At 42.4% G+C, this 21,654-nt stretch overlaps 1 protein-coding gene across 4 annotated transcripts in view; it reads left to right on the top strand.

Moving 5' to 3' along the window:
* The first annotated feature begins 3,371 nt into the window (after window positions 1-3,371).
* Window positions 3,372-21,654, top strand: part of LOC102302579 (aggrecan core protein) — a 37,479-nt gene continuing 19,196 nt past the window's right edge. The window contains exons 1-17 of one of the 4 annotated variants that reach the window (XM_042226860.1): window positions 3,372-3,507; window positions 7,575-7,666; window positions 7,770-7,861; window positions 8,168-8,459; window positions 8,624-8,798; window positions 9,703-9,830; window positions 9,912-10,205; window positions 12,275-12,577; window positions 12,694-12,868; window positions 12,950-13,077; window positions 13,157-13,444; window positions 13,668-13,745; window positions 13,827-15,494; window positions 17,998-18,075; window positions 18,886-18,999; window positions 20,995-21,153; window positions 21,227-21,309. In XM_042226860.1, the coding sequence (XP_042082794.1) occupies window positions 7,576-7,666; window positions 7,770-7,861; window positions 8,168-8,459; window positions 8,624-8,798; window positions 9,703-9,830; window positions 9,912-10,205; window positions 12,275-12,577; window positions 12,694-12,868; window positions 12,950-13,077; window positions 13,157-13,444; window positions 13,668-13,745; window positions 13,827-15,494; window positions 17,998-18,075; window positions 18,886-18,999; window positions 20,995-21,153; window positions 21,227-21,309 (4,146 nt within the window). In that variant the 5' untranslated portion in view covers window positions 3,372-3,507; window position 7,575. Of the gene's footprint in view, window positions 3,508-7,574; window positions 7,667-7,769; window positions 7,862-8,167; window positions 8,460-8,623; window positions 8,799-9,702; window positions 9,831-9,911; window positions 10,206-12,274; window positions 12,578-12,693; window positions 12,869-12,949; window positions 13,078-13,156; window positions 13,445-13,646; window positions 13,746-13,826; window positions 15,495-17,997; window positions 18,076-18,885; window positions 19,000-20,994; window positions 21,154-21,226; window positions 21,310-21,654 lie in introns of all 4 variants that reach the window. The other 3 variants (XM_005937948.3, XM_005937947.3, XM_005937949.3) reach the window with 3 other exon arrangements.

Here is a 21,654-nt window from a genome sequence, read left to right as displayed (position 1 = left end):
ACCCACATTTGGTAGCGTCCCTCTAAGAAGATGATCAAGAAGATGCCTAATGCTACTTTGGGCTGCCTGTTTTGGACTCCTCCCGGGATCAAACTGGGGATCTATTGATCACACAAATGTGAAATAAAACGTTTCCTTTTATTTTGATGTGGTGTGCACATAGTTTTCTTTTAGTAAATGTTCTCCCACTGACTAAACACTTTGTGTTCCTGTGGACTACAGAGTCCTTGGCCAAAGTCACTTCATGCCGGTGTTTGTTTTTCCTTTTAAGCTTGATGCTGTAAACTCTGCAACACCTCAGTTCCTAAAAAAATCCAAAAATAAACACAAAACATCAAATTTAACTTGTTCTGTTTGACCGGATTAAATTTTAGACTCCAACAAGAGATTTGTTGTAGTTCCACTCTTCCACATAGCAAGCAAAAATAAACAGGCTCTGCTTCCAGGAGAAGTTCTCCAGGGGGGGTTTCTAACAAAAGCACTGGAGGGCAGACTTCCTGACTACAGCTTCTCAGGTCTCAAAAGATCAAATGGAAGTAGCTCGAAACTCATCAAACATATATAACAGCTGTGTCTGTGTTAAAGTAAAACATTCATTTAGGACAGGTGAAGCTTTATCAGCTTTTTCTTTGCTCTTTGTTTGAAATGCAATATCAGCTCACATAGTGAATAAAACAAATACAACTAAAAAATGAACAAACGCTAAAAAAAAGCTTCATAAAGGCTTCCCTGCTGAAACACTGATGGCTATTTCCTTTAACACAGGAAAACAAGGAGGAGTTGCAAACTAAAGCCGCTCTACTGAAACTGTGATTTAAAAAAAATTAATGTGAAATTTATTCTCCAGTTTGTCAAATTCAAAAGGTTTGAGGCTCCTGGTTCTGGACTGAACCAGTACCAAAGACATGGTCAGTTGTAGCTAGAACCAGCACAGACAAAGAGTGACTCACACTAGGTGATCTGTACTGTGGTCAATGCTGATCGCCACCAGAGCAGCGCCCTCTCCCAGATCAGCTGATCTGAGTGCACAAGAGCGTTTGACCTGCAGAGTCCAGTTCGTAGAGTACAGTGACCATTTGATAAGGTGGGCCCGGCACGTTCAGTTGGACTCAGGCATGGTCTCTGTGCACTGTGCCATCTGCACCTGCCGACTGATCTCCAGTGCGTCACCAACAGCAGCTGCTCCATACAAATGTGTTTTTAATCACCACATGAGAGACTATAGTGTCTCACCGTTTCTCTGTTAGGGCACACATGCATAAATTGAGGCCCAATCCACATGCACAGGTATTTTTGTAAGCATTGCTTTTTCCTTGCATGTTGGCCTTTCTTCTCTTTGGGAAATATTACGGTGTGATGTTCTACCTGAGAAAGAGTCAGTATAACTCAGCTGGTAGAGTGTGAAGGTTTGGATTGTTTCCACAGGGGATCTGCTCACTCACAGATCACCACCTCCTACAAAGCTGTTACATGTTAGGTGGCCTGGTACTTATAAAGTGCTTTCTGCTCAATTTGAGCACTCAAGGCTCTATTTGAGTGCTCAGTTTTATTTCAGTCTCAGCAAAGTGGCGTACATACACAGAGAGGTGAAGACAAAGCAAACTGGTTTATTCTGTGTCATGCAACTCTCAGACAACAGCACTGTCTAAGGGGGCCTTTGCAGTGAAAGGAGCTTATGAATAAAGTTAAATGTCTCCCGATCCCCAAGGATTGAACCGAAACTCTGTCATCGATCCATGATGTGTGTGCGTGCGTGTGTGTTTGTGTGTGTGTGCTCAGAGACGACAGAATTACAATTATAATGTGCCTGTAACAGCCACAGGTGCATGAATAACTCACAGTTTACCGTTATTCTTATGTCACTGCATTACAAAGCCGCTTCTTCAGGTTGATGACAGTTTTCCAGCGAAGGGCTTGAGTCTTACAGTTTGGTCATCTTACCTCACTCTGGGTCCAGCATTAATAGCCCAACTTGTAGACACACCTCGTTCCAAAGACTGTGGATAAATAGCCTAAAAATGGGAAAACTCTAAACATGGAAAACAGGGACAAGTGCTGAAACTCTGGGCATACAGGCGCAGCCGGGGCCTCCTCCCCCTCCTCTTTGAAGCAAAGTCCAGGCAGTCCGGTTACAGTACACCATTCAGATTCAAATCCAGTCAGGCCAGTGCTCCCACTCTGCATCCATCAGTCTCCCATCACAGCATTCATACACCTGAGCAGCAAACTGTTAAAATCATAATTTGTGTTGCTGGAGGAAAAGAGTATTACCATCATTACTCAAACTCAAGCTAGATCCCAATCATGAGTGTCAATGGCACCAACACATTAGCCATGTGAACGCTCTGTAATTTCTGCCCTACGAGCAGTGAAAGAGCAGCTTTGTTCCTAGTGTAAAGGTCCTTTTTACTTTTTTCAGGAGTGAAATCAAACACAGAGAAGGTGGGGGTGAGGCCTGATGGCAACCATAAGGAATCTGTAGGGTGCCATTATTCACTTTATCTGATTAAAGGTTTAGTTTTTTATCATAAATCCTGCTGTGTGAAATATTTGGCTCAGAAATACCCTCGCATTTACTGTCACTTCATCTCTGAGACACTGCGTCTGCCGAACACGTCTGATTGTGAACATCAGCTGAAGAATATCACCAAGTCATTTCCACCATGTCTGTGGGATGCTGCACATCCTTCCAGCTCCACCCGTTTCCCCTCTACACTCCCATCAAACGAATCACGAACCCACCCCCTAAAAACCCTGCACTGTTCTTTCAAAATAAAAGCATGGCATGATTCTGTTTTACTTTCTTTATAACTATGACACTTTTTTGGACACAAGTTAAATTCCAGAACATACAATAACGTTAAGTAACTAAAATAAACTCGCTGACCCCCTGATCGAAATGTTACAAATCATACTTGAATAGTAATGCCAATATTATTATTTTAAGACAGCAACACAGCTTTTTTTGCCGTTTTAAGGGTTCATAGTAATTACATCATCACTTGTCCAAAACCATGTGGGACAGCTTATAGGTTTCCATGTATCATCACATGAACTTCTTATGTTTCTATTATATTCATAATGAAAACAAATCCATGCAGTGAAATGTGTGATTATGACTAAACCTGGAGTGCAGAGATAAATCCCACCACGAGAGTTTTTATCAGTTCTTCTAAAATCATTTTACTGTGGCTGAAAAACTTCATCAGCAGCAATCCTGCCTCTGAGAAGCAATTGAAGTCACCATCTGCTCCATGTGCTCTTACTTTGAAAGCAGGTGTCAGACCTGTCCAGACCTCATTCTGAGCAGCTTGATGGTGGCGTGCCCCCCCCTGAGGTTTGACAGCCAGACCTGGTTTCAGGCTCCTTCCTCTGCACACAGCTGAGCATCCTGAGCTCTCTGCTCCTGCTGTTCGCCGGGACTTTTAAACTCTCAGCTTGGAGCTCAAGAAGCACACCGTGAAGAAGGATTTAACAGCCACAGGTGTGCCAGTCTTTCTACAACAGGTGAGTAATTTGCTTTTTTGCGAGACTTTTTCGGGCATATTTTCTGAGGAAGGATGGATGCTCTTACTCATGCATATATGTTATTTGGGTGCTTTTCCTTAAATCTTATTTTCACAACAAATTCTGTGTTTTTACATCATAAACTATACCTGTGAAAACCCCAGATAAGTTCAAGTCTATTTAACCTTCTGGTGCTGATCTGCATACTTGTATTTAGTGTTGTCTTCATTATATATCTGTATGTAAGAATTACAGAAAATATCACTAAAGGAAGATACAGTATCTCACAGTAAACATTTAACTGCCCTGAGATGAATTACATATAAATAGCTCAGAATGTTACAAGTATTAGCCCAGAATTACAGAAATAAAGAAATCGTTTGATGTATTGTTTGCTTGAAATATCAGCAGTATGGTAAAAATGGCCTGTATTTGTATTTGTATAGCGCTTTACTTCGTCCCTAAAGACCCCAACGCGCTTTACACTACATTCAGTCATCCACACACACAAAAAATCATGACCATAAATAAGAATAACAGTTTTTTTGTCACCCCAGATGTTATGCCAAGTATAATCAAATCAAAAGTGTAACAGATCGCTATGTCCACAGTGTAAGACAGGCAGGGGTTATTCCAGGACTTTTGCTTGTGGCATGGAGGAGGCTGTGAAAAAATCCCAGGTTTCAGGAAGTATAGTTCTCCTACCTGAAAATGGATCAATGTGAGGATTGTAATTGTGGAAAAACCTAAACATGAAGATGTTGCTGTCACAATGTAGCGACGCTTCAACAAATCTGGTTACAACTATAACCGTGCTTACAACAAGTGATGACATCACTAACACTGGGTTGGTTGAGGCTCTCGTCTTTTTTATGTGCTGTCGTTTTTTGGTGATGCGTTTCCTTCAGTATGATTCATTCATGGCCTCTGCAGCCTTTTATTACTCCTGTTCATGGATGTACATCTTTAAGCGCTCTTTCTTAAAGCTCATTTTTTGATGCTTCGCCTCAGACCAGAAGAAGAACTGTGGCATTAAGTAGCACCAGTTCACTGACTCTTCGGCTCTTACTGGTGTTTCTGTTTTTCACAGTGCAACATGTTCATCCCTTTTTTCATGCGTGCCCAGTAATAAGTGTGAGAACAGCCTCTCTGGTCAGCTGGTCTGTTTTTAACTCTCAGAGTTTAGTGTGTTTGCTTTTAGGCAAATGAAAGAGCATTTAGACCAAAAATATTATCAAACTTATCAATTCTTCCTTTTTTATTGTTTACTGTAATTCAGCATCTGTCTGAAGCTGGAGCCTTTACAAAATAGCATTTAGCATTAAGGTCAAAGAAAAGTAACCAGGAAAAGAATTTTAAACTGTCCTTGTTGACTTTGTAAAGCAGAGTGGTGGGTGGTGGGCCAAACCATCTTGTATGCATCTATACCTGGAAGCAGAACTCCGAGTCCATATTTGAACATTACTTAACGTCAGCTAGTTCACTGAAGAGCACAGTATTGGGGCTCAGCCATCCTATCTCACACCTTAATTTCCTCCCATGGTTGAACAACACAGTCATCACCTGTAACAAACATGACATTTTTACACCTGGTGTATCACATGAACGTTTTGCCTCATGTAAAGAAATATAAATTCAGTCGTTGTCAAGGATCAAAGGCCTGACTGGCCTCCCTCCATCACGTCGCACTCCGGTCTCCGGCCTGAATGTGAGCAGTGTTAGGACGCGATGGAAAGGGCGGACTCTAGAATCTACGCAGTGCTGTTTACACAGACCTGGTGTCGTCAGAGCTGCCATAACACAGGCTTCACAGGGAACAGATCTGGTCTTATGGGCCCAGTCTCTGTGGGAGTGGACCTTACCACAGCGGCTGAATGAATGCAGTGTGGAGCTGGCCACCAGCACCACTCACACAAACTCAGTGCTAATGAGCTGTCACTTAGCCCAGACATCGAGCTTTAGGGGTTCAAAGAAAGAAAGAAAAAAAGCATTATGTGAAATTCTGTGCTAAATCTGGACATCCAATCAGATCGTGCAGTTACTGCCCATTTGTTCACCAACTTCCTCCAAAAAGCCAAAAGCAAAAGTTTACCAGTAGAAAACATGAAGCACGAAGTAAATAATTAAAGTAGAAAATATCAAATGTCTATTTGTATGTGAGCCAGTTTAAGGTTTAAGGACAGGCTGAGCCTTTCACCGATCGTTTATACAAGAGCCATTTATTGATTTATTTGGCTCATGAGCAAGTTTGCTAATAATGTTGGCTGAACTAAGAGAAGCAGAAAAAATGATAGTGCTGTTTTAACGGCAGCCTCTTCCCGCTGCAAATGCAGCGATTCATTTACTCAGAACAGCAGCAGCCTCTGTTCAGAAAACAACAATCATTATTTTATTTAAATAAAAACCCCACAATGATGGGGAGGGAAACAGAGAGAAACTGGCTTCTTTTTTCCACTGTAACCACGTTTCCAGGACGTTCCAGTGTGTATCTCTCTCACACACTCGGCCAAACAAATACTAATTTAAACAAAAAAGTATGTTAAAAATCAAAATGTCTCTTCCAGCGAACATAAAAAAAATCTTAGAAGTAAAGTTAAGTCTTGTGGGATTTGGCACATCTCAAATAAATAAATGAATAATCCAAAAAGTAGCTTTATTAATACTGAAATAAACAAGAAAAGAAGGTAAAATGTTCCCTCCAAACAAAACATGTAAATTCTAAACGCACAAATCAGTCCCTGCACGGTTCCACTGCTCCGCCCATCAAAAGGTCACCTGTGCGAATATATTGGTCACTGGACTGACGACTTACTACAGCTACAGGGAAACAGGAGGACAAAGGAGGGGGGAACAACTAAGCTGTAGTGCCTCTTCACCTCACTGTACAATACCTTGTGCAATACTTTTTGTAAATAGTCAACAGTGCAATAGACTCAATACTTGAAATGTGCAATTCACTTGTATTTTTATTTTTTATTCCTATTTATTCTATTTATCCCCTTTGTATATTTTATTTATATTTGTCTCTGTATTTATATGTGTGTGTGTGTGTGTGTGTGTGTATATATATATATATATATATATACATATATATATTCTGTATATATAATTCTCACAATATATATATATATAATGTAATATATACATATATATGTATATATTATATATAGAACATTATATACTATATGTGTATATATATATATATATATATACTGGGTGAATATTATATATATGATAATCATATATATATATATATATATTGTATATTACATATATATATATATATATATAATATATATATATATACATTAAATTGTATATATAATATGTATATATATATCTATAAAAAATTATATATATCATATATATATATATATATATATGTATATATATATTATATATATATATATAATATAAGAATATATATATATATATACATATATATATATATATACATACACACACACACATATATATACATAAATATTCTGTAACTCTGTAACTTCGGTCGTTGCTGTGCTTTTTTTGGAAGTCGAATTTCCCAGAGGAACCCACCCGAGGGATTAATAAAGTTCTATCTTATCTTATCTTATCTTATCTTAGCTTAGCTTTGTATTTATACATGAAATTTGGGGGGTTTATAATTTCCATTATCAGTTCAGATTAGCTGCAGTAGTTTTTGTTTCAGTGTAATTTTATTATTTTCAGTGTAATTTTTATTATTACTGAATTATTATGATAAGTATAGTCTTTACCAGAGACAAAGAACCTGAAATCTTTCTGTGATCATTTGAATAAATGATCAGAACCAGCCTCTACAGCATCTCAGTACAGCACGTTTTACACACTCAGGCTATGGACTGCAGGAAGTAAGAAACTGAGGTTATAATACCTTTGTGGTCTCATTTTAATTGACCTGTTCTTCAACAGTTTAGATTAAGTTCTCTTTTTTCACTTCTAAAGGTAGGACATAAAAAAAAGGATTAGCATTTAACATCAGCGTCCAAGTGTGACGAAGAGTTCGAGTCACAGTCGTGTTCCTGCTAATTTTCCTGTTTGATTTTTAGGATGAACATGATCCGGGGGACGGTGCTGATGGCTTTGTATGTGACTGTCACCTCAGCCACATATGATGTTTATGAGCAGCAGTCCTATATGGGTAAGAAGTGCAGCTTACAGTTTCTCTCCAGTGTCCTCATCAGTCAGCACTGGCGTGTAGCAGTCTTGTCTTTCTACATTGTGTGCATGTCTGACCTTCACAGACCCAGAGGATGTACTGAGTGTCATCATTCTCCTGGAGGGTCCACAGCGCCCTCTGCTGGGGGGAACGCTGATGCTACCGTGCCACTTTGAGGTGTGTAAATGGCAAACTACACCTTTGTTTTGTGTGCCATATAAAAGAAGGCCTTAGCCACCATGACATCATTAGCTTCAGCGTTAGCGTTAGGAGCACACGTGTTAACCACTACACAGAATGCAATAGATCAGTAATCTCAGCAGACCTGACATCAAAACAACAGTACAGCTGCTTAGTCAGCAAATAAAGTAACAGAAGCTTAGATTGAACCTGTCATATTACTTTAACTACCTGACATGTATGTACGTATGTTTGTGTCTATAAACCCTCGAAAATGTTTGTAAATGATGTCGCCTCTCATAGGATCACACTGTTGACGACCCTGGCGCTCCCACCATTGCCCCCTTGTCTCATCGGATCAAATGGAGCTTTGTGACTAAAGAAAAGGCCACAACCATCATTGTTGCCCAGGGGGGGAAAGTGCATATCACTGAGAACTACCAGGACAGAGTCCAGCTGGTAGCTTATCCTGGGACCCCGACAAACGCTAGCATCAGGATATCTGAGCTGCGTTCCAGTGACACGGGAGTGTATCGCTGTGAGGTTCAGCACGACATCGAGGACAACCACAGCATCGTGCACGTCCAGGTTCAAGGTATGAGTGACACATGATGTCTGCGAGGCAGGAGTTGATACCTTTTCTTTTGATTTTTTACTTTTATGTGATAGTGTTGACAAAATGACCAAAATTATATGGATTTTTTGGTCACATCGCACCATCGCTCTTTCTTATTGTTATCCCACTTTTTGTCTCTCCAGGCACTGTGTTCCACTACAGGGCCATCATGGGACGCTACAGTTTGACTTTTGAAAAGGCGAAGGCAGCGTGCACCCAGAATAGTGCAGTAATGGCTTCACCTGAACAGCTCCAAGCGGCATACGATGACGGTTTTCACCAGTGTGACGCTGGCTGGCTCTCTGATCACACAGTCAGGTCAGCACCCACCCAAGGAGCAACTGCTCACTAGTTTTATTTCCAAAATTTATAACATGGCCCTTCATAAAAGCAAGAAAAGAAACATATTTGAGAAATCTGCCAAAAACGAAAATGGCTAAATTCACTTTTTTAAACTTAAGTTTAAGCCAGCGCTGAGGTCAGAATTAACCAAGCAGAACAACATAGGACTAAAACTCATTTTTCTGTTCAGTAAAAAACTGTAATTTGGCATCTTAATCAAAAAAATGTTGATTAAGAGCTGGTAAAGTTTGGTGAGCGGGGATTATGGTGCGGGGGTGGAGTTGGCCCCGTAGTTCCAGTCAAAGAAACTCTTAATGCTTTAAACAAGACATTTTGGAGTTTTGGGGAATGGCTCCTTCCTGTTCCAACAAGACTGCGCAGCAGTGCACAAACCAAGGTCCATAAAGATGACTGAGGTTGGTGTGGAAATACTTGACTGGCCTGCACAGAGTCCTGAGCTTAACCTGATATGACAACTTTGGGATAAATTAGAACAGAGACTGCAAGACTGCAGATTATGATATCCCCAAATTACTTGTAATAGTTTCTAGAGAAATATTATTTCTTTCCATTCCCACTTATGAAGCACCAAGCCTCTCCTTTCTTTCCTGGGCATGTTTAGCAGTTAATACAATTCGTCGTACTGGGAGTTTTCTTAAAATAGACATATTTTCCAGTCTGCTCTCAACTTCTTTGAAATGTGTTTTTAAAACACTTTACTGTGGATTTAAGGAAAAACGTGAAATCGATGAATTGTGGTCTGAAAGGACAAAGCTAATGTGAGCAGATCATAATGTGCTCATGTTAAACTTCTGTACAGCAGCAAACATGAGTTTAGTTTGCAGTGTTTTCTTCTTCACATTACTTTGTTTAACCACAGGTACCCAATCCAGAGTCCTCGTATGAACTGCTATGGTGACAAAGTAGAACTGCCTGGAGTCAGGACCTACGGCGTGAGGGATCTCAATGAGACTTATGATGTTTACTGCTTCACTGAGAAGATGACAGGTACACTTTAATGCATTTTAAACTCATCCTTTCATGATTTGTATTCTTTATTTTTCTCACAAAGCTCTTTATCTGAGACAGGCAGAGTTTTCTACACTGCGACTGCAGAGAAGTTCACCTTCTCAGAGGCTGTGTTGGCGTGCTCTAATAAGGGTGCTCAGCTGGCCACTACAGGTCAGCTGTACCTGGCCTGGCAAGGAGGGATGGATGTCTGCAACGCTGGCTGGCTCGCAGACAGGAGTGTCCGCTATCCCATCAACATTCGTAGGCCACAGTGTGGAGGCGGGCTGATCGGGGTACGGACTGTTTATCTTCACGCAAACCAGACAGGATATCCTCTTCCCGAGTCTCGCTGTGACGCCTTCTGTTACACAGGTATCGCTCACACAATAAAAGCACACAAGTGTGCATCTGTACTTTCACTAGCTTTGTATTGCCACATTTTACATGTGCAGGAAACAGTTGCATATTACTAGAACCTACATATACTAAACAGACTAAAGTACAAACCTCTGAATCTTTGAATCCTACAGCCCCAGAGATGCCACGGTTTCTCTGGGGCTGTAGGATTGTCATGTCCTGCACACACTGATCAAGAGAGTGTGATCAATCACCTGTCACCAGAGTTGGAGGGGCCTTCTGTTGACACTGGTCAGAAAGACAGTTCTGCAGCAGAAACCTCCTGGTGATTCCCTTGGTTGCTAGCAGCTTGCTGCACCAACACAAACCACAGACAGGGACTGTTTGTCTTCAATGTAAAAGATGCAACTGTGGAACAGAGCTTTTACTCTGAAGGCCAATAATTTCCCTTTACTGTTTGTGTGCCATTGTTTACAGTCTTATAACCGCTCGAAGGGTGAGCGGTTACACTTGCTAGCAGACAAGTTGAGATCTTATCTGCAAACTACGAACAATTGCAGCAATCTAAAAGTAAAGAGGGTTTCACCAACCAGTTTACCATTCAGAAGGTCACTGACTGGTCTCTAGCCACTGACATAATAATGCCACAGTCAAATGTGGGACTGTGGCATTATTCACTTGATCAATACTGCATCACGTGGCCGAATGGTGCAAAACTATCACGCAGTTTGCAAATATCTGTGAAAAAAGAGTCGTTCTAAAGAGCTCACCGAGTGTAGTACTGTAATAGGACGCCAATGCTACACATCAGCTGAACTTTCTTCCCCCTTGCGAAGTAAAAGTGTATAGGAACCACAGCAACTCAGCCCGAAAGTGGCAGACCACTTAAGTTACAGAGAGAGGTCAGCCAGTGCTGTGGTGCATGGTGTCGAAAACACGCCAATACTCCACTGACGCAGTAACTGCAGCTTCCCAGAGCTTCCCAGAGCTCCTCTGGCATTAACATCAGCACAAAAACTGCACTGGGAGCTTCATGGTGAGGGTTTCCCTCACTGAGCAGCTCCTGTAGTTCTAACATGTAGGTGGTGTCGGTCAAGTTACTTGAAAAAGGTAATTCAAAAGTAATTAGTTACTTTATTACTTACGTAATAAAGCAACAGAACTTTCAGCCCAATTCTATTTTTTCTGCATAATCCATCATACAAAACTGAATCAAATGAAAAAAATGTTTTATTAATTTTGACTTTATGCATCAAGCAAACATTAAATGATATCAACAGTCTTTGACTTGAAGAAACGTGTTTAACATTTAAACCTATTTTAATAGAATCGAAGACTCAGCAGCTCTTAAATCTGTTGTCTGTGTTTAGCAGGAGTGGGGCGGGTGGAGGTTTGCCCACAGCGGTCATGTCAGTGGGAGGATCCGGGGGTTTCTCTGTGAATGTCACGTTCCCGTGGCAGCGTGCTCGCTGCTCGCTCAGATTTGAAGTTTTAACTTTTCGCTGTAGAAAGAAGTTTTCTTCCCACGCAGAGTGAACAGCAGACGCTAATGTTTGTGTCACTTTTTACTGAATCAAACTCAAAGTAATGTGATTACTTCCACACTGTAAACGCTGCATGGTCGTACTCTCTCCTGCACTCCATATTATCCGTTGTTGATCTGCACACGTCTGTTACCACGGACGTCGCACGCTCGTACGTCGTTGTCATGAGAGACTCTCACAAACAAAATCACATTTTAGTAACGCAGCGTGCTTACGGGAAAGTAACAGTAATCTAATTACTTTTTGTGACACTTTGACCACAACATGACATTTTGGGATTTTATATAAATAATACACCATATTGTAAGTTTTTCAATGACATGTGTATCATTGAATACTGTGAGTGGATAAGGCCTAATTAAAAGACTAGGGCTAGGGTTAGACTGGGTTAGACTGGGTTAGACTGGGTAAACGGCTCCAGGGCAGATTCCCAGGCTAATGCGTTAACCTTATGGCCTATAGGTGGCTTGCTCAAACCAGCTCCTCCAGAAGATTCTTTAAAAACTCACCTTTAGACATCATCTCCTCTGTCACCTCCAGAATCGACTGATGAAGACGGCTCAGGCATGACAGAAGAGGGCAGCGGTGTGCCGCGAGTCACCACAGTGACACAGAGCCCAGAGGTGTTCTTCAGGAGCACGACGACAGAGAGTGAGGCTGCCGGAGAGGTGGAGACTATGATGCCCACTAACGTGGACTTCACCTACACAGAAAGCCCCACTGACCCGCCTCTGGCTGAGCCGCCAAACATCATCGAGTCTGTCACTGATCTGATACAGTCAGCCACAGCACAGCCAGATGTTGGCAGGGAGCCACACAAAGGCTTTGTGATACCTCCAAGTGGTCAGTAAATGAGCCGCTGATGCATGCTATAATAACTGAAGAAGGACCAGAGAGATTCCCTAATAATTACGTTCCAGGATTTCAACCCACAGTAGTCTCTCCTGATTCCTCTACAGGCGTGGTCTTCCATTACCGTTCAGCTGCCGGCCGCTACGTTTTCACCTTTGTCGAGGCCCAACAAGCCTGCCAGAGTGTCGGAGGCTCAATCGCCACGCCTCAGCAGCTGCAGGCAGCGTATGAAGCTGGATACCAGCAGTGTGACGCAGGTTGGCTACTGGATCAGACTGTAAGGTAATTCTGGATTGCTATTCTGGAGCAAGTGAAGAGATTTCTGTTTTAAACCAGGTTTTATAGTTGGGTGCTCTTGTGTAGGTATCCTATCGCTTACCCTCGAGAAAGCTGTGTTGGAGATCTGGGAGATCGACCCGGGGTTCGATCCTACGGTCTGAGGCCAGCACACGAGAGATACGATGTGTACTGCTACACTGACGGGCTCAAAGGTGATGAAAGCCTAAAGTTTTAGTTATGACTTTGTAATATTGTATAGATTTTGGTTATTCACTGTCATCTGTTCCACAGGAGAGGTTTTCCACATTGAATCAGCTGAAGGTTTCACTTACAGTGAGGCTGTTCGTAGCTGTCAAGAGCAGAACGCCACAGCGGCCTCCACAGGACATCTCTATGCTGCCTGGAAAATGGGCTTTGACAAGTGCCGTGCAGGCTGGCTACTAGATCGCAGTGTGCGCTATCCCATCAACAATCCACGTGCGGAGTGCGGAGCGGGTAAAATAGGAGTGCACACTGTGTACAATCACCAGACTGGCTATCCTGAACTTGATGCCAGATTTGATGCTTACTGTTTCAGAGGTAATTCTGAATGTCTCTACTATTCATTAACCCTCTGAGGTCTAACTACACATTTGCTTTTTAAACTATTCTCCCAATTTTGGCAACCAGGGGACAGAAAATTCATTTGTCTTTCTCCCAAACAGGGATTCTTATATTGACGATTTATACCTTATACTTGACTCTTAACCACCATGATCATCATTCACTTACATTTTCACAGCTGACGTTCGGCTTATTGCAGATGAAACTGGACTGAACGTCACAGAAATTGAGGAGGCTCTACTAAATCTCACATCAGCTACCCATTTGTTACGACCTGGTGAGTTCCCTTCAGAGCATGACTGGATTACCCATTTGTTCCCGTTTGTTTCTAAGCTTAACTTTCAATTTCTGTTCTCAGCTGTTCCCTCCATATCTCCTCCCATCAATGTAGAGAATTCAGGCTCTGGTTCAGGCTCAGGAGACACTTCTGTAGTAGATTACACATCTGGAGGTCACTCTGGAGAATCGTCTGGATCTGGACAGCCATGTTTGTCTGCAGACGAGATTTTCTCCTCTGGTTCTGGAGATAAGGCTACTTCTGGAGATGGCTCTGCTTCTGGAGACCTCCCTTCCTCTGGCTCTGGAGACCTGGCTGGCAGTGCGCATGCTGACCTACCCAGCGGAGAATCAGGTCCCAGTAGTACAGATGTTTCTGGATCAGGTAGTGGAGAAGGGTCCACGATCAGTATTTGTTTTTCAGGCACTGACTCCACTCCTTCAGGCGAGGACTCAGGTTCTGGAGGACCTCAAGAAGCTGGAGAGGGAAGCACAGAGATCCTTACTTTCCTTTCATCTAATGTGGGATCTGGAGTGCTGAGTGGTAGTGGGGATGCGTCCTGGTCTGGATCTGGTTTCAGTTCTACAGAAAGTGGTTCTTCCACAGACATGTCCTCTGGTTTCGTCACTGGTCAGGAGTTTTCTGGCTCTAGCAGTTTTCCATCCAAATTTTCCTCTGGAAGTGGTAGTGGACAGTCAGGAGAGCTTTCAGGGAGTGGAGACACTCAGATCTTATTGATAGATGATAAACTGATTGATGCAACCACCTCCAGTAAATACAGTGAGCTTAGTGGAGACTTCTTCAGTGGCTCTGGGGACATTTCAGGATCTGGCGTTCTCATTTGTGATCTTAATGGAGATTGCAGTGGTGACCTCAGTGGGGACCTCAGTGGTGATCTCAGTGGTGATCTCAGTGGGGACCTCAGTGGAGACGTCAGTGGGGACCTCAGTGGGAACCTCAGTGGTGATCTCAGTGGAGACGTCAGTGGGGACCTCAGTGGAAACCTCAGTGGTGATCTCAGTGGGGACCTCAGTGGGGACCTCAGTGGAGACGTCAGTGGTCATCTCAGTGGGGACCTCAGTGGGGACCTCAGTGGGGACCTCACTGCCTCGGCCTCGGGAGGGGTCTTTGAATTTTTCCCTGGTGTGACTTTGGTGGGTTCAGGGTTCACTGAGCTGACAGGGTCATCGTCTGGAGTGGAGGAGGAGGCGTCTGGGGTTTTACTCTACAGTTCTGCAGAGGGAAGTGGTGGATATCTGTCTGGATTTGGAAGCTCAAGTTTTCATTCTCTGTCTGGATCAGGACTTTCTGGATACGAGTCCTCTACAAGTGGAGGAGGAGGCAGTGTTATCTTTCAGTCTGAGGATCTAATGACAAAGGTATCTGAAAACACATCACCAGAGGACTCAGGCACGCTGTTTTCGGAGCTTGGTAAGGGGCCGTTGGAGTACAGTGGAGAAGGAAGTAGTAGTGGCAGTGGTTCTTACCCTGGGAGTGGAGACTCTGACTCATCTGCTGCCAGCACGACTTTTTCAGAAGGCCCTTCTAGGCATCTGCCAGTGGCCTATCCCATCATTGAGTGCAATGTGACAGAGAGCACCACAGGACCACAGGAGGACCCTAATGGCGTGCCAGAGACCCCCGATGATGTCCCTGTAACTCTGGCCCCTGCAGTTGTCCCGGCAGGACTAGCAGCACCTCCCATTACAGTTGCACCACCCTCTGTTCAGACATCAGGCCCTGTTGAAGGTTAGTAAATATATTCTTGACACAAATTAGATTTTCTGCTCTGGATTTAAAATATCATGTCCTTTGGTAGTGTATCAAATCAACATGAAGTACTCTGTAGCTGTTTGTGCCAATTAAAATGTTCAGTTCATTACTTTTAAGGGTGTCACTATAACCATAACCACTAGGTGTGTTTTGGTGGTGGTGGTGTGTTGATGTGCTAGCTGCTGCAAATATGCACCTTTGAGAGGAAACTGTTGTTTTATTGTAGTTCCTGAAACAGATGGTTAACTTTATACTTGCTTTTGCTTGGTGGGATTCAAAAAATCAAATCATTCATCAGCAATAAAAACTAAGCTGTGCATCAGATTTGAATGATTGTTACCTGAAAAAGTTAGCGTGTGCCAAGCTAGCTGCTACTTACTGTTAGCAGCACGTTACATGTCTACGTAGTCATTCTCACCTAAGCGACTTCTTTGATTTGATGCCAAACTACAGGAACGGCTGCCTTACCCTGTAAACGGTTTTCCATGCATGGTTTAACTTGTGCCGTCAACAAAGCAATAATAATAATAATAATAAACTTTATTTATAAAGCGCACTGAAAAACTAAGTAAGGCAGGGCTGCAGAAGCATCCACCCAGTGGGCCTGTGGCTGTAATGAGACCCTGTGAGTGGGAACCACCCAGCCTAAATGTTGTTGATACTTTACCTGTGCGAGCTATGATCTTCTTCTAACATTCAAACTGTGCAAAGAAAAATGAACACAGACATTAAATATCAAGAATAGAAACAGTTAAATGTTGAAGTGTGTCACAAACAGATACAAAGTTTAAAGAGAGCAAAAACTAAATAAATGATCAAAAGGCGTTTATATTAAAGTCTTATTGATCAGGAGGTACAGTTGGTACCAATCAGAACATCAGTGGTATGATTCCCGCTCTACAGATACTCTACGTGGAGCTATGCATCCATGGTCTTCTGAGTCAGGGAACATCAGGTTAAAGGGCTCAGGTAGAGAAAAAAAACCCTCGTATACATGAGAACAGAACATTTACCAAAGCTGTGATAAAGTCTTATTTCTTTTACTTTCCTACACCTGATTGTGAGCCGACTCACAGCTTGACATATTGCACAGTCAGTGTTACAGGCAGTGCGGATATCAGTTTGATTTTTACACGTGCACTGAAACTGTTTAACCCCGACTAAGTGAAGAAAATCAGAAACAGAAGTGATTTTAGTGACCTGCAAGGTTTTATTCTTAGTTTAGTGACTGATGGAAAAGTAAGATATGAATCCCTTTATCCCTGTACATGCAACAGCTGGTCGTGTGTATTTAGTTTTACTTTTCAAAAGTAAAGGCCTAGAGACTGGCTGGTGATCACATAGCAAACCCAAATCCTTGCTGCCGCTAACAACTGCTAAATGAGTGAAACTCTGGTTATTGCTGGGTTTTCACCCATGACAGGTGTCACTGAGGCTCAGCTTATCAATGCACAATAGAAAATACTTGAATTTTAGCATTAAGCCCCTTAAAAATAATAAGTTCACAAGTACACTTTCTGTTAATTTGTTGACGTCTTTTGGAAACTTGTGCAGGATCTACATTACTTGTATCTTGCAAAATTTCAATGCCAGCACAGACTCAGTGTTTACATTTCAGCCTAACTGTGCTGACAAGATGATAAGTCGTAAGCCCAACCAATCACTGCACTCGTGGGGTCACAGTTTTTTGAGAAGCTTAACAATAAATATAGTTTAAAAAATACAGAAACACTTGAAACAACATGCTTCTTAATCTACGTCTTTCTTTCTTTTTCTTTAGTACACCGTATACAGTGTAGTATACACAGTGTAGCTGCATGTGCTGCATCCTTCTCAGCCTCACACTGTGATGCTTTTCCACTCCAGTACAACATCACAGTGAACATTTTGTCTGTTTTGCTGTTGGTGTTTTAAATAATTTATTATCTATATTTTCTTCATCGTGTCTCATTTGTCATTTTGCCTCCACGGATCTCTTTTCTATTTTGTTTTTGGCTGTTTTTTTGACTTTTGTGATCTGGTTTATTGAACGTTTATTCTTCTTGAGCTCTCAGTTTTTATTAGTGTCAGGTTGTGTTTTGTTCCCAGTTTGTCTTCTTTATTATTTTAACTGTAATTTTCTGGTGTGTTAATGGAGCTAATACTTACTTTTGTGTTTTTTCCTCTGCTCATATTAATTCCAGTGGAAGAATTTTTGTGTTGTGTTTTGTTTTAAACTCTTGGTAAATATGTTCCGGTTTGTGTTTCTGGTTTTCTGTTCCTATATTGAGAATTCGTCACACTTATACCTTTTAAGCAGTTCATCTGTATAATTAATAATGTCAGTGTATACATGTGAGTGTGCTCATCTCACAGTCTTTTCCGTCTTAGAGATATTTGAGATGGCTAAAGCCAAAACCTCTTGTGTCTTTCTAAGTTGTGCTGGTGTGTGTCATTCATGGAGGACGTGTTGTGTGAATCAGTGTGCATTGTTTTTAAGGACATGTTGGCCCATGTGAACCGAACCCCTGTGGCGATACTTCATGCACTGCAGAGAACGGCGTTGCCTTCTGTGACGGTAAGTTTCTCATTTCCTTCTCTGACAGCAGCTTCGTTCAGTACCTGTTAACAGACTTTGCCTGAAACATTTCTGTTTGTTGTCTGCATGTGTTACATTTTTGTTGGTCTGCAGTCTGTGCATTAATCAGCCTGTTATCTGAGGGTTTATTTCCAGATAAACATTCAACCTGTTGTAACTGTAGTCAGTGTTCATGAAGCAGACTCACAGTCTCTGTTTTCCTTCTCTGCTGTTGTGTCCTGACTGTATTTTTGCTTGGGTTTGTTGTCTCTCTGTGTCGAGCTCTGGGTCTTTGTGTTTGTGTGACAGATGTTCACGTTCGGCCGTTTGTCAAATGTGCATCGTCTCTGCTCTGAGGATTTACCGCGTCTGTGTCTCGTGTTCATCACAAGTGTCTTCTTCAGCCTGTGTGCTGTTTTTGGTCTGCCATGCCAGCACGCCTCCTCTGCTCATGCATGCATGCTAAATCTAACTGCTGCAACATATGTGCTTTCATCCTGCTGGGAGTTAAATGGTGATTTTCTGCTGCAACTAGCAAAGGATTCAAAGATATACTTACTGCAGGGACTAGAATCATTCTTCCTTGCAACAATCGGATATTTTGGTGAATATTTCAGTATATAAATGTCAATGTCATTCGCACATGCTAACCTGAGAGAGCTGTTAACAAAGGAACATGGATGATGATTCTAGGTGCAGTAAGTCTAATCTGAAGTTGCATTGCATGGTATTGTTCCCCACCCTGCTGATCCGCCTCCCGTCCCCACACCTCGCTGTAACAGTAGTGTTACCCGCCCCCCTTTTTTGCAGAGGTAGATGTGTGCCGTTCCGACCCTTGTGCCAATGGAGCCACCTGTGTGGAGACTGTAGACTCTTTCAAATGCTTATGCCTGCCCAGCTACGGAGGGGAGCGCTGTGAGATCGGTATGAGATCAGCTTCAGCTAAAAAATACTAACAACCTCAAAAACAACTGAAGCAAGAGAACGAGAGGCCTCACCAGCAGATGGCAGTATTAGTTGTTGTGTGAGCAACTGTGGTGGCTCATGGCATGTATCTGTGATGTTCCTGGTTTGCAATGGGAGCCTGTGTTCTGTCAGAGAGGCAGTAATGGTTTAGTGGTTTTACTGCTGCAAACATTTACTAAACTTCATTTTACTGCAGCAGTCTTCCAGGTGAGCCAGAGTAACAGTGAACGTGTTACAGAGCATCCTAATGTACAGAAAAACATTCTTTAGACCTTCATAAACTTCAGTCCACACTCAGGCCTGCAGATCTTAGGTGTGAATTATTATTATAATTTCTTTCAGTTATTCACTTACATTGTTTACATAGTGCCAGCTCACAACAACAGTCATCTCAAGATACTTGTAAGGTGTAAGGGAAAGAACCGACCATAGACAATATTCAGAAACGAGCCCAACAACCAGGTGGTCTCTTACAAGCAAGTGCTTGGAGACAGAGGGAGGAAGAACTCCCTTTTAACAGGAAGAAACCTGTTCACCAGGTCCAGTCCTAACAGAGCTTTATTAATAATGAGAGTTTGTCTGTCTCTATTGGAGTCCCTAAGTTTATTAACATTTAAATTAAAAATGATTAAAATGATTAAAAATAAACTAGACTAACCAAAACAAAGCTGAAGACAGCAGCACGTGTAGTTCAAACTCAGAGGAGTGAGACAGCAGGCACGTTGGGCTCAGAATAAAAACCAGACCAACAGTTGTGTCCAGAACTGTCTCCAATCCAAACTGGGAGCTGGTTCCTTAGAGCTGAAGGCTCTGCCTCCCAGTTTACTTTCAAACACCCCTGGAAGTCAGCCCACAGTGTGAGAGGGAAGTGCTCTGTTGGGCTAGTTTGACTGATCGTGTGATGGGGTCTGATCATTCATTCAAGTTCTTCTTTTAACTGGGACCTTAGAATAGAAACTAATAATATAAGATCTCTTTTTAATCCCAGCAGCGTTTTGGTTCAACTGAAGGCTCTTCCACCTGAAAACGAGGACTTTCCACAGCCCTGCCTGTGCAGGGACCAGTGTCTGTGCATCTCTGTGAGACGCGGTGGTTCTAATTGTAGCAGTGTTGCACAGATGAGTAAAATCAGGTCCACAGATTTATTTCATGTGCAGATTAAAGGACACGTGCTGACCAAAAAGGGGTTTTCACGGTGTTACTGGAGGCCAGTAGAATAAAATCCAGTGTAAATAGAAACGTTCCTGAGATTTCTAGGCCCAAATCCAACATTGCGAGTTTTTTCTTAATTACAGAAATAATTTACATTATTAAAGACGTGTTGTATGTGGACAGGCAAAGCATCTCAGAGGTGGATGTCTCAGATAAATCCAGAGTTGTCTGCTATAATAGAGCTAAACAGGACTAAATGGAAAAATGTGTGTGTTTTGTGTCATTTGTTTGAAGTGGCCCATAAATGAAAATGAACAGAATGGAGCCACAGAGTGAATGAAGCCTTTGAATGCTGCAGTAAAAGGTGGAAATTGGGCAGGCCCTACTGTCCAGCAGGATGCTACGCCTGATTTTCCTCTCAGTAAAGAGTTGTTTGTTTTGTAGGTCAGGATGGAAACGCTTTGTCAAACTGTACACAACAGCAAACCCACTCAGGGCAAAGTGTGATTCTCACTGACTCACAACATCAACAGCCGAGAGCAAAAATCAATAAAGTGAAGAGAAGATGGCGCTTATGAAGCGCCTTGAGGCAACTTTTGTTGTGATTTGGCGCTATATAAATAAAATTGAATTGAACTTTACTTAGCACGCTCGTTTGTAGTTGTGGACGAGTAACAAGCTTTAATGAACACTTCGTATCTAAACTCTGAGCCCTGAAAAAGACGCGTTGCATTGAGAAATCTGTGCGCTGAAGTGAGCGAGCGGTCTCACAGTGCTCATTCTTTGCTGTTGCGGCCGCAGAGGAGCAGCCGTGTGAAGAAGGCTGGACTAAGTTTCAGGGGAACTGCTACCGACACTTCACCGAGAGAGAGACGTGGGTGACAGCGGAGCAGCGCTGCCGCGATCACAACGCCCACCTGGTCAGCATCATCTCCCCAGAGGAGCAGAACTCTGTCAACGGTGAGTATTTATCGGATGTGTGTGAGAGACGGGAGCAGAGAGAGAATCGAGGCACTTTGTTTTGTCTCCACAGCAAATGCACAAGACTACCAGTGGATCGGGCTGAATGACAAGACCATAGAGAATGACTTCCAGTGGACTGACGGCACTCCTCTGGTGAGTGGGCGTGTTGGACTGAGGGAACAGGATATTATTCACACTGGGTCAGAACAAAAATCTATCAGTGCTTGAACTAAGGAAACGTACAATTTGAGTGTGATGGCAACAACGTTGTCATGGTGCTGGGTAGTTGACCCAGCGTTTTGGCGTTATTATTATTATTAGCTGATCTGATGTTTAATTTCTTCATGGTTATATTTATTAGTATGTAGGTTTCATTTTCAGGGTTTCCAGTTCTAGGCAGGGCTGGACTGGGACAAAAAATCGGCCCGGGCATTTTGACTAGAGACCGGCCCACCAGGTATTATAGGAAAAACCATAAAGCCTTTGAATGAAAACAAA

Source organism: Haplochromis burtoni, unplaced genomic scaffold (genome assembly GCF_018398535.1).
Source record: "Haplochromis burtoni strain Fernald_Lab_line unplaced genomic scaffold, NCSU_Asbu1 Contig_231, whole genome shotgun sequence".
NCBI classification, from domain to species: Eukaryota; Metazoa; Chordata; class Actinopteri; order Cichliformes; family Cichlidae; genus Haplochromis; species Haplochromis burtoni.
The sequence above is the reverse complement of the archived record's forward strand: the minus strand, read 5'-3'. Positions and strand labels throughout refer to the sequence as shown.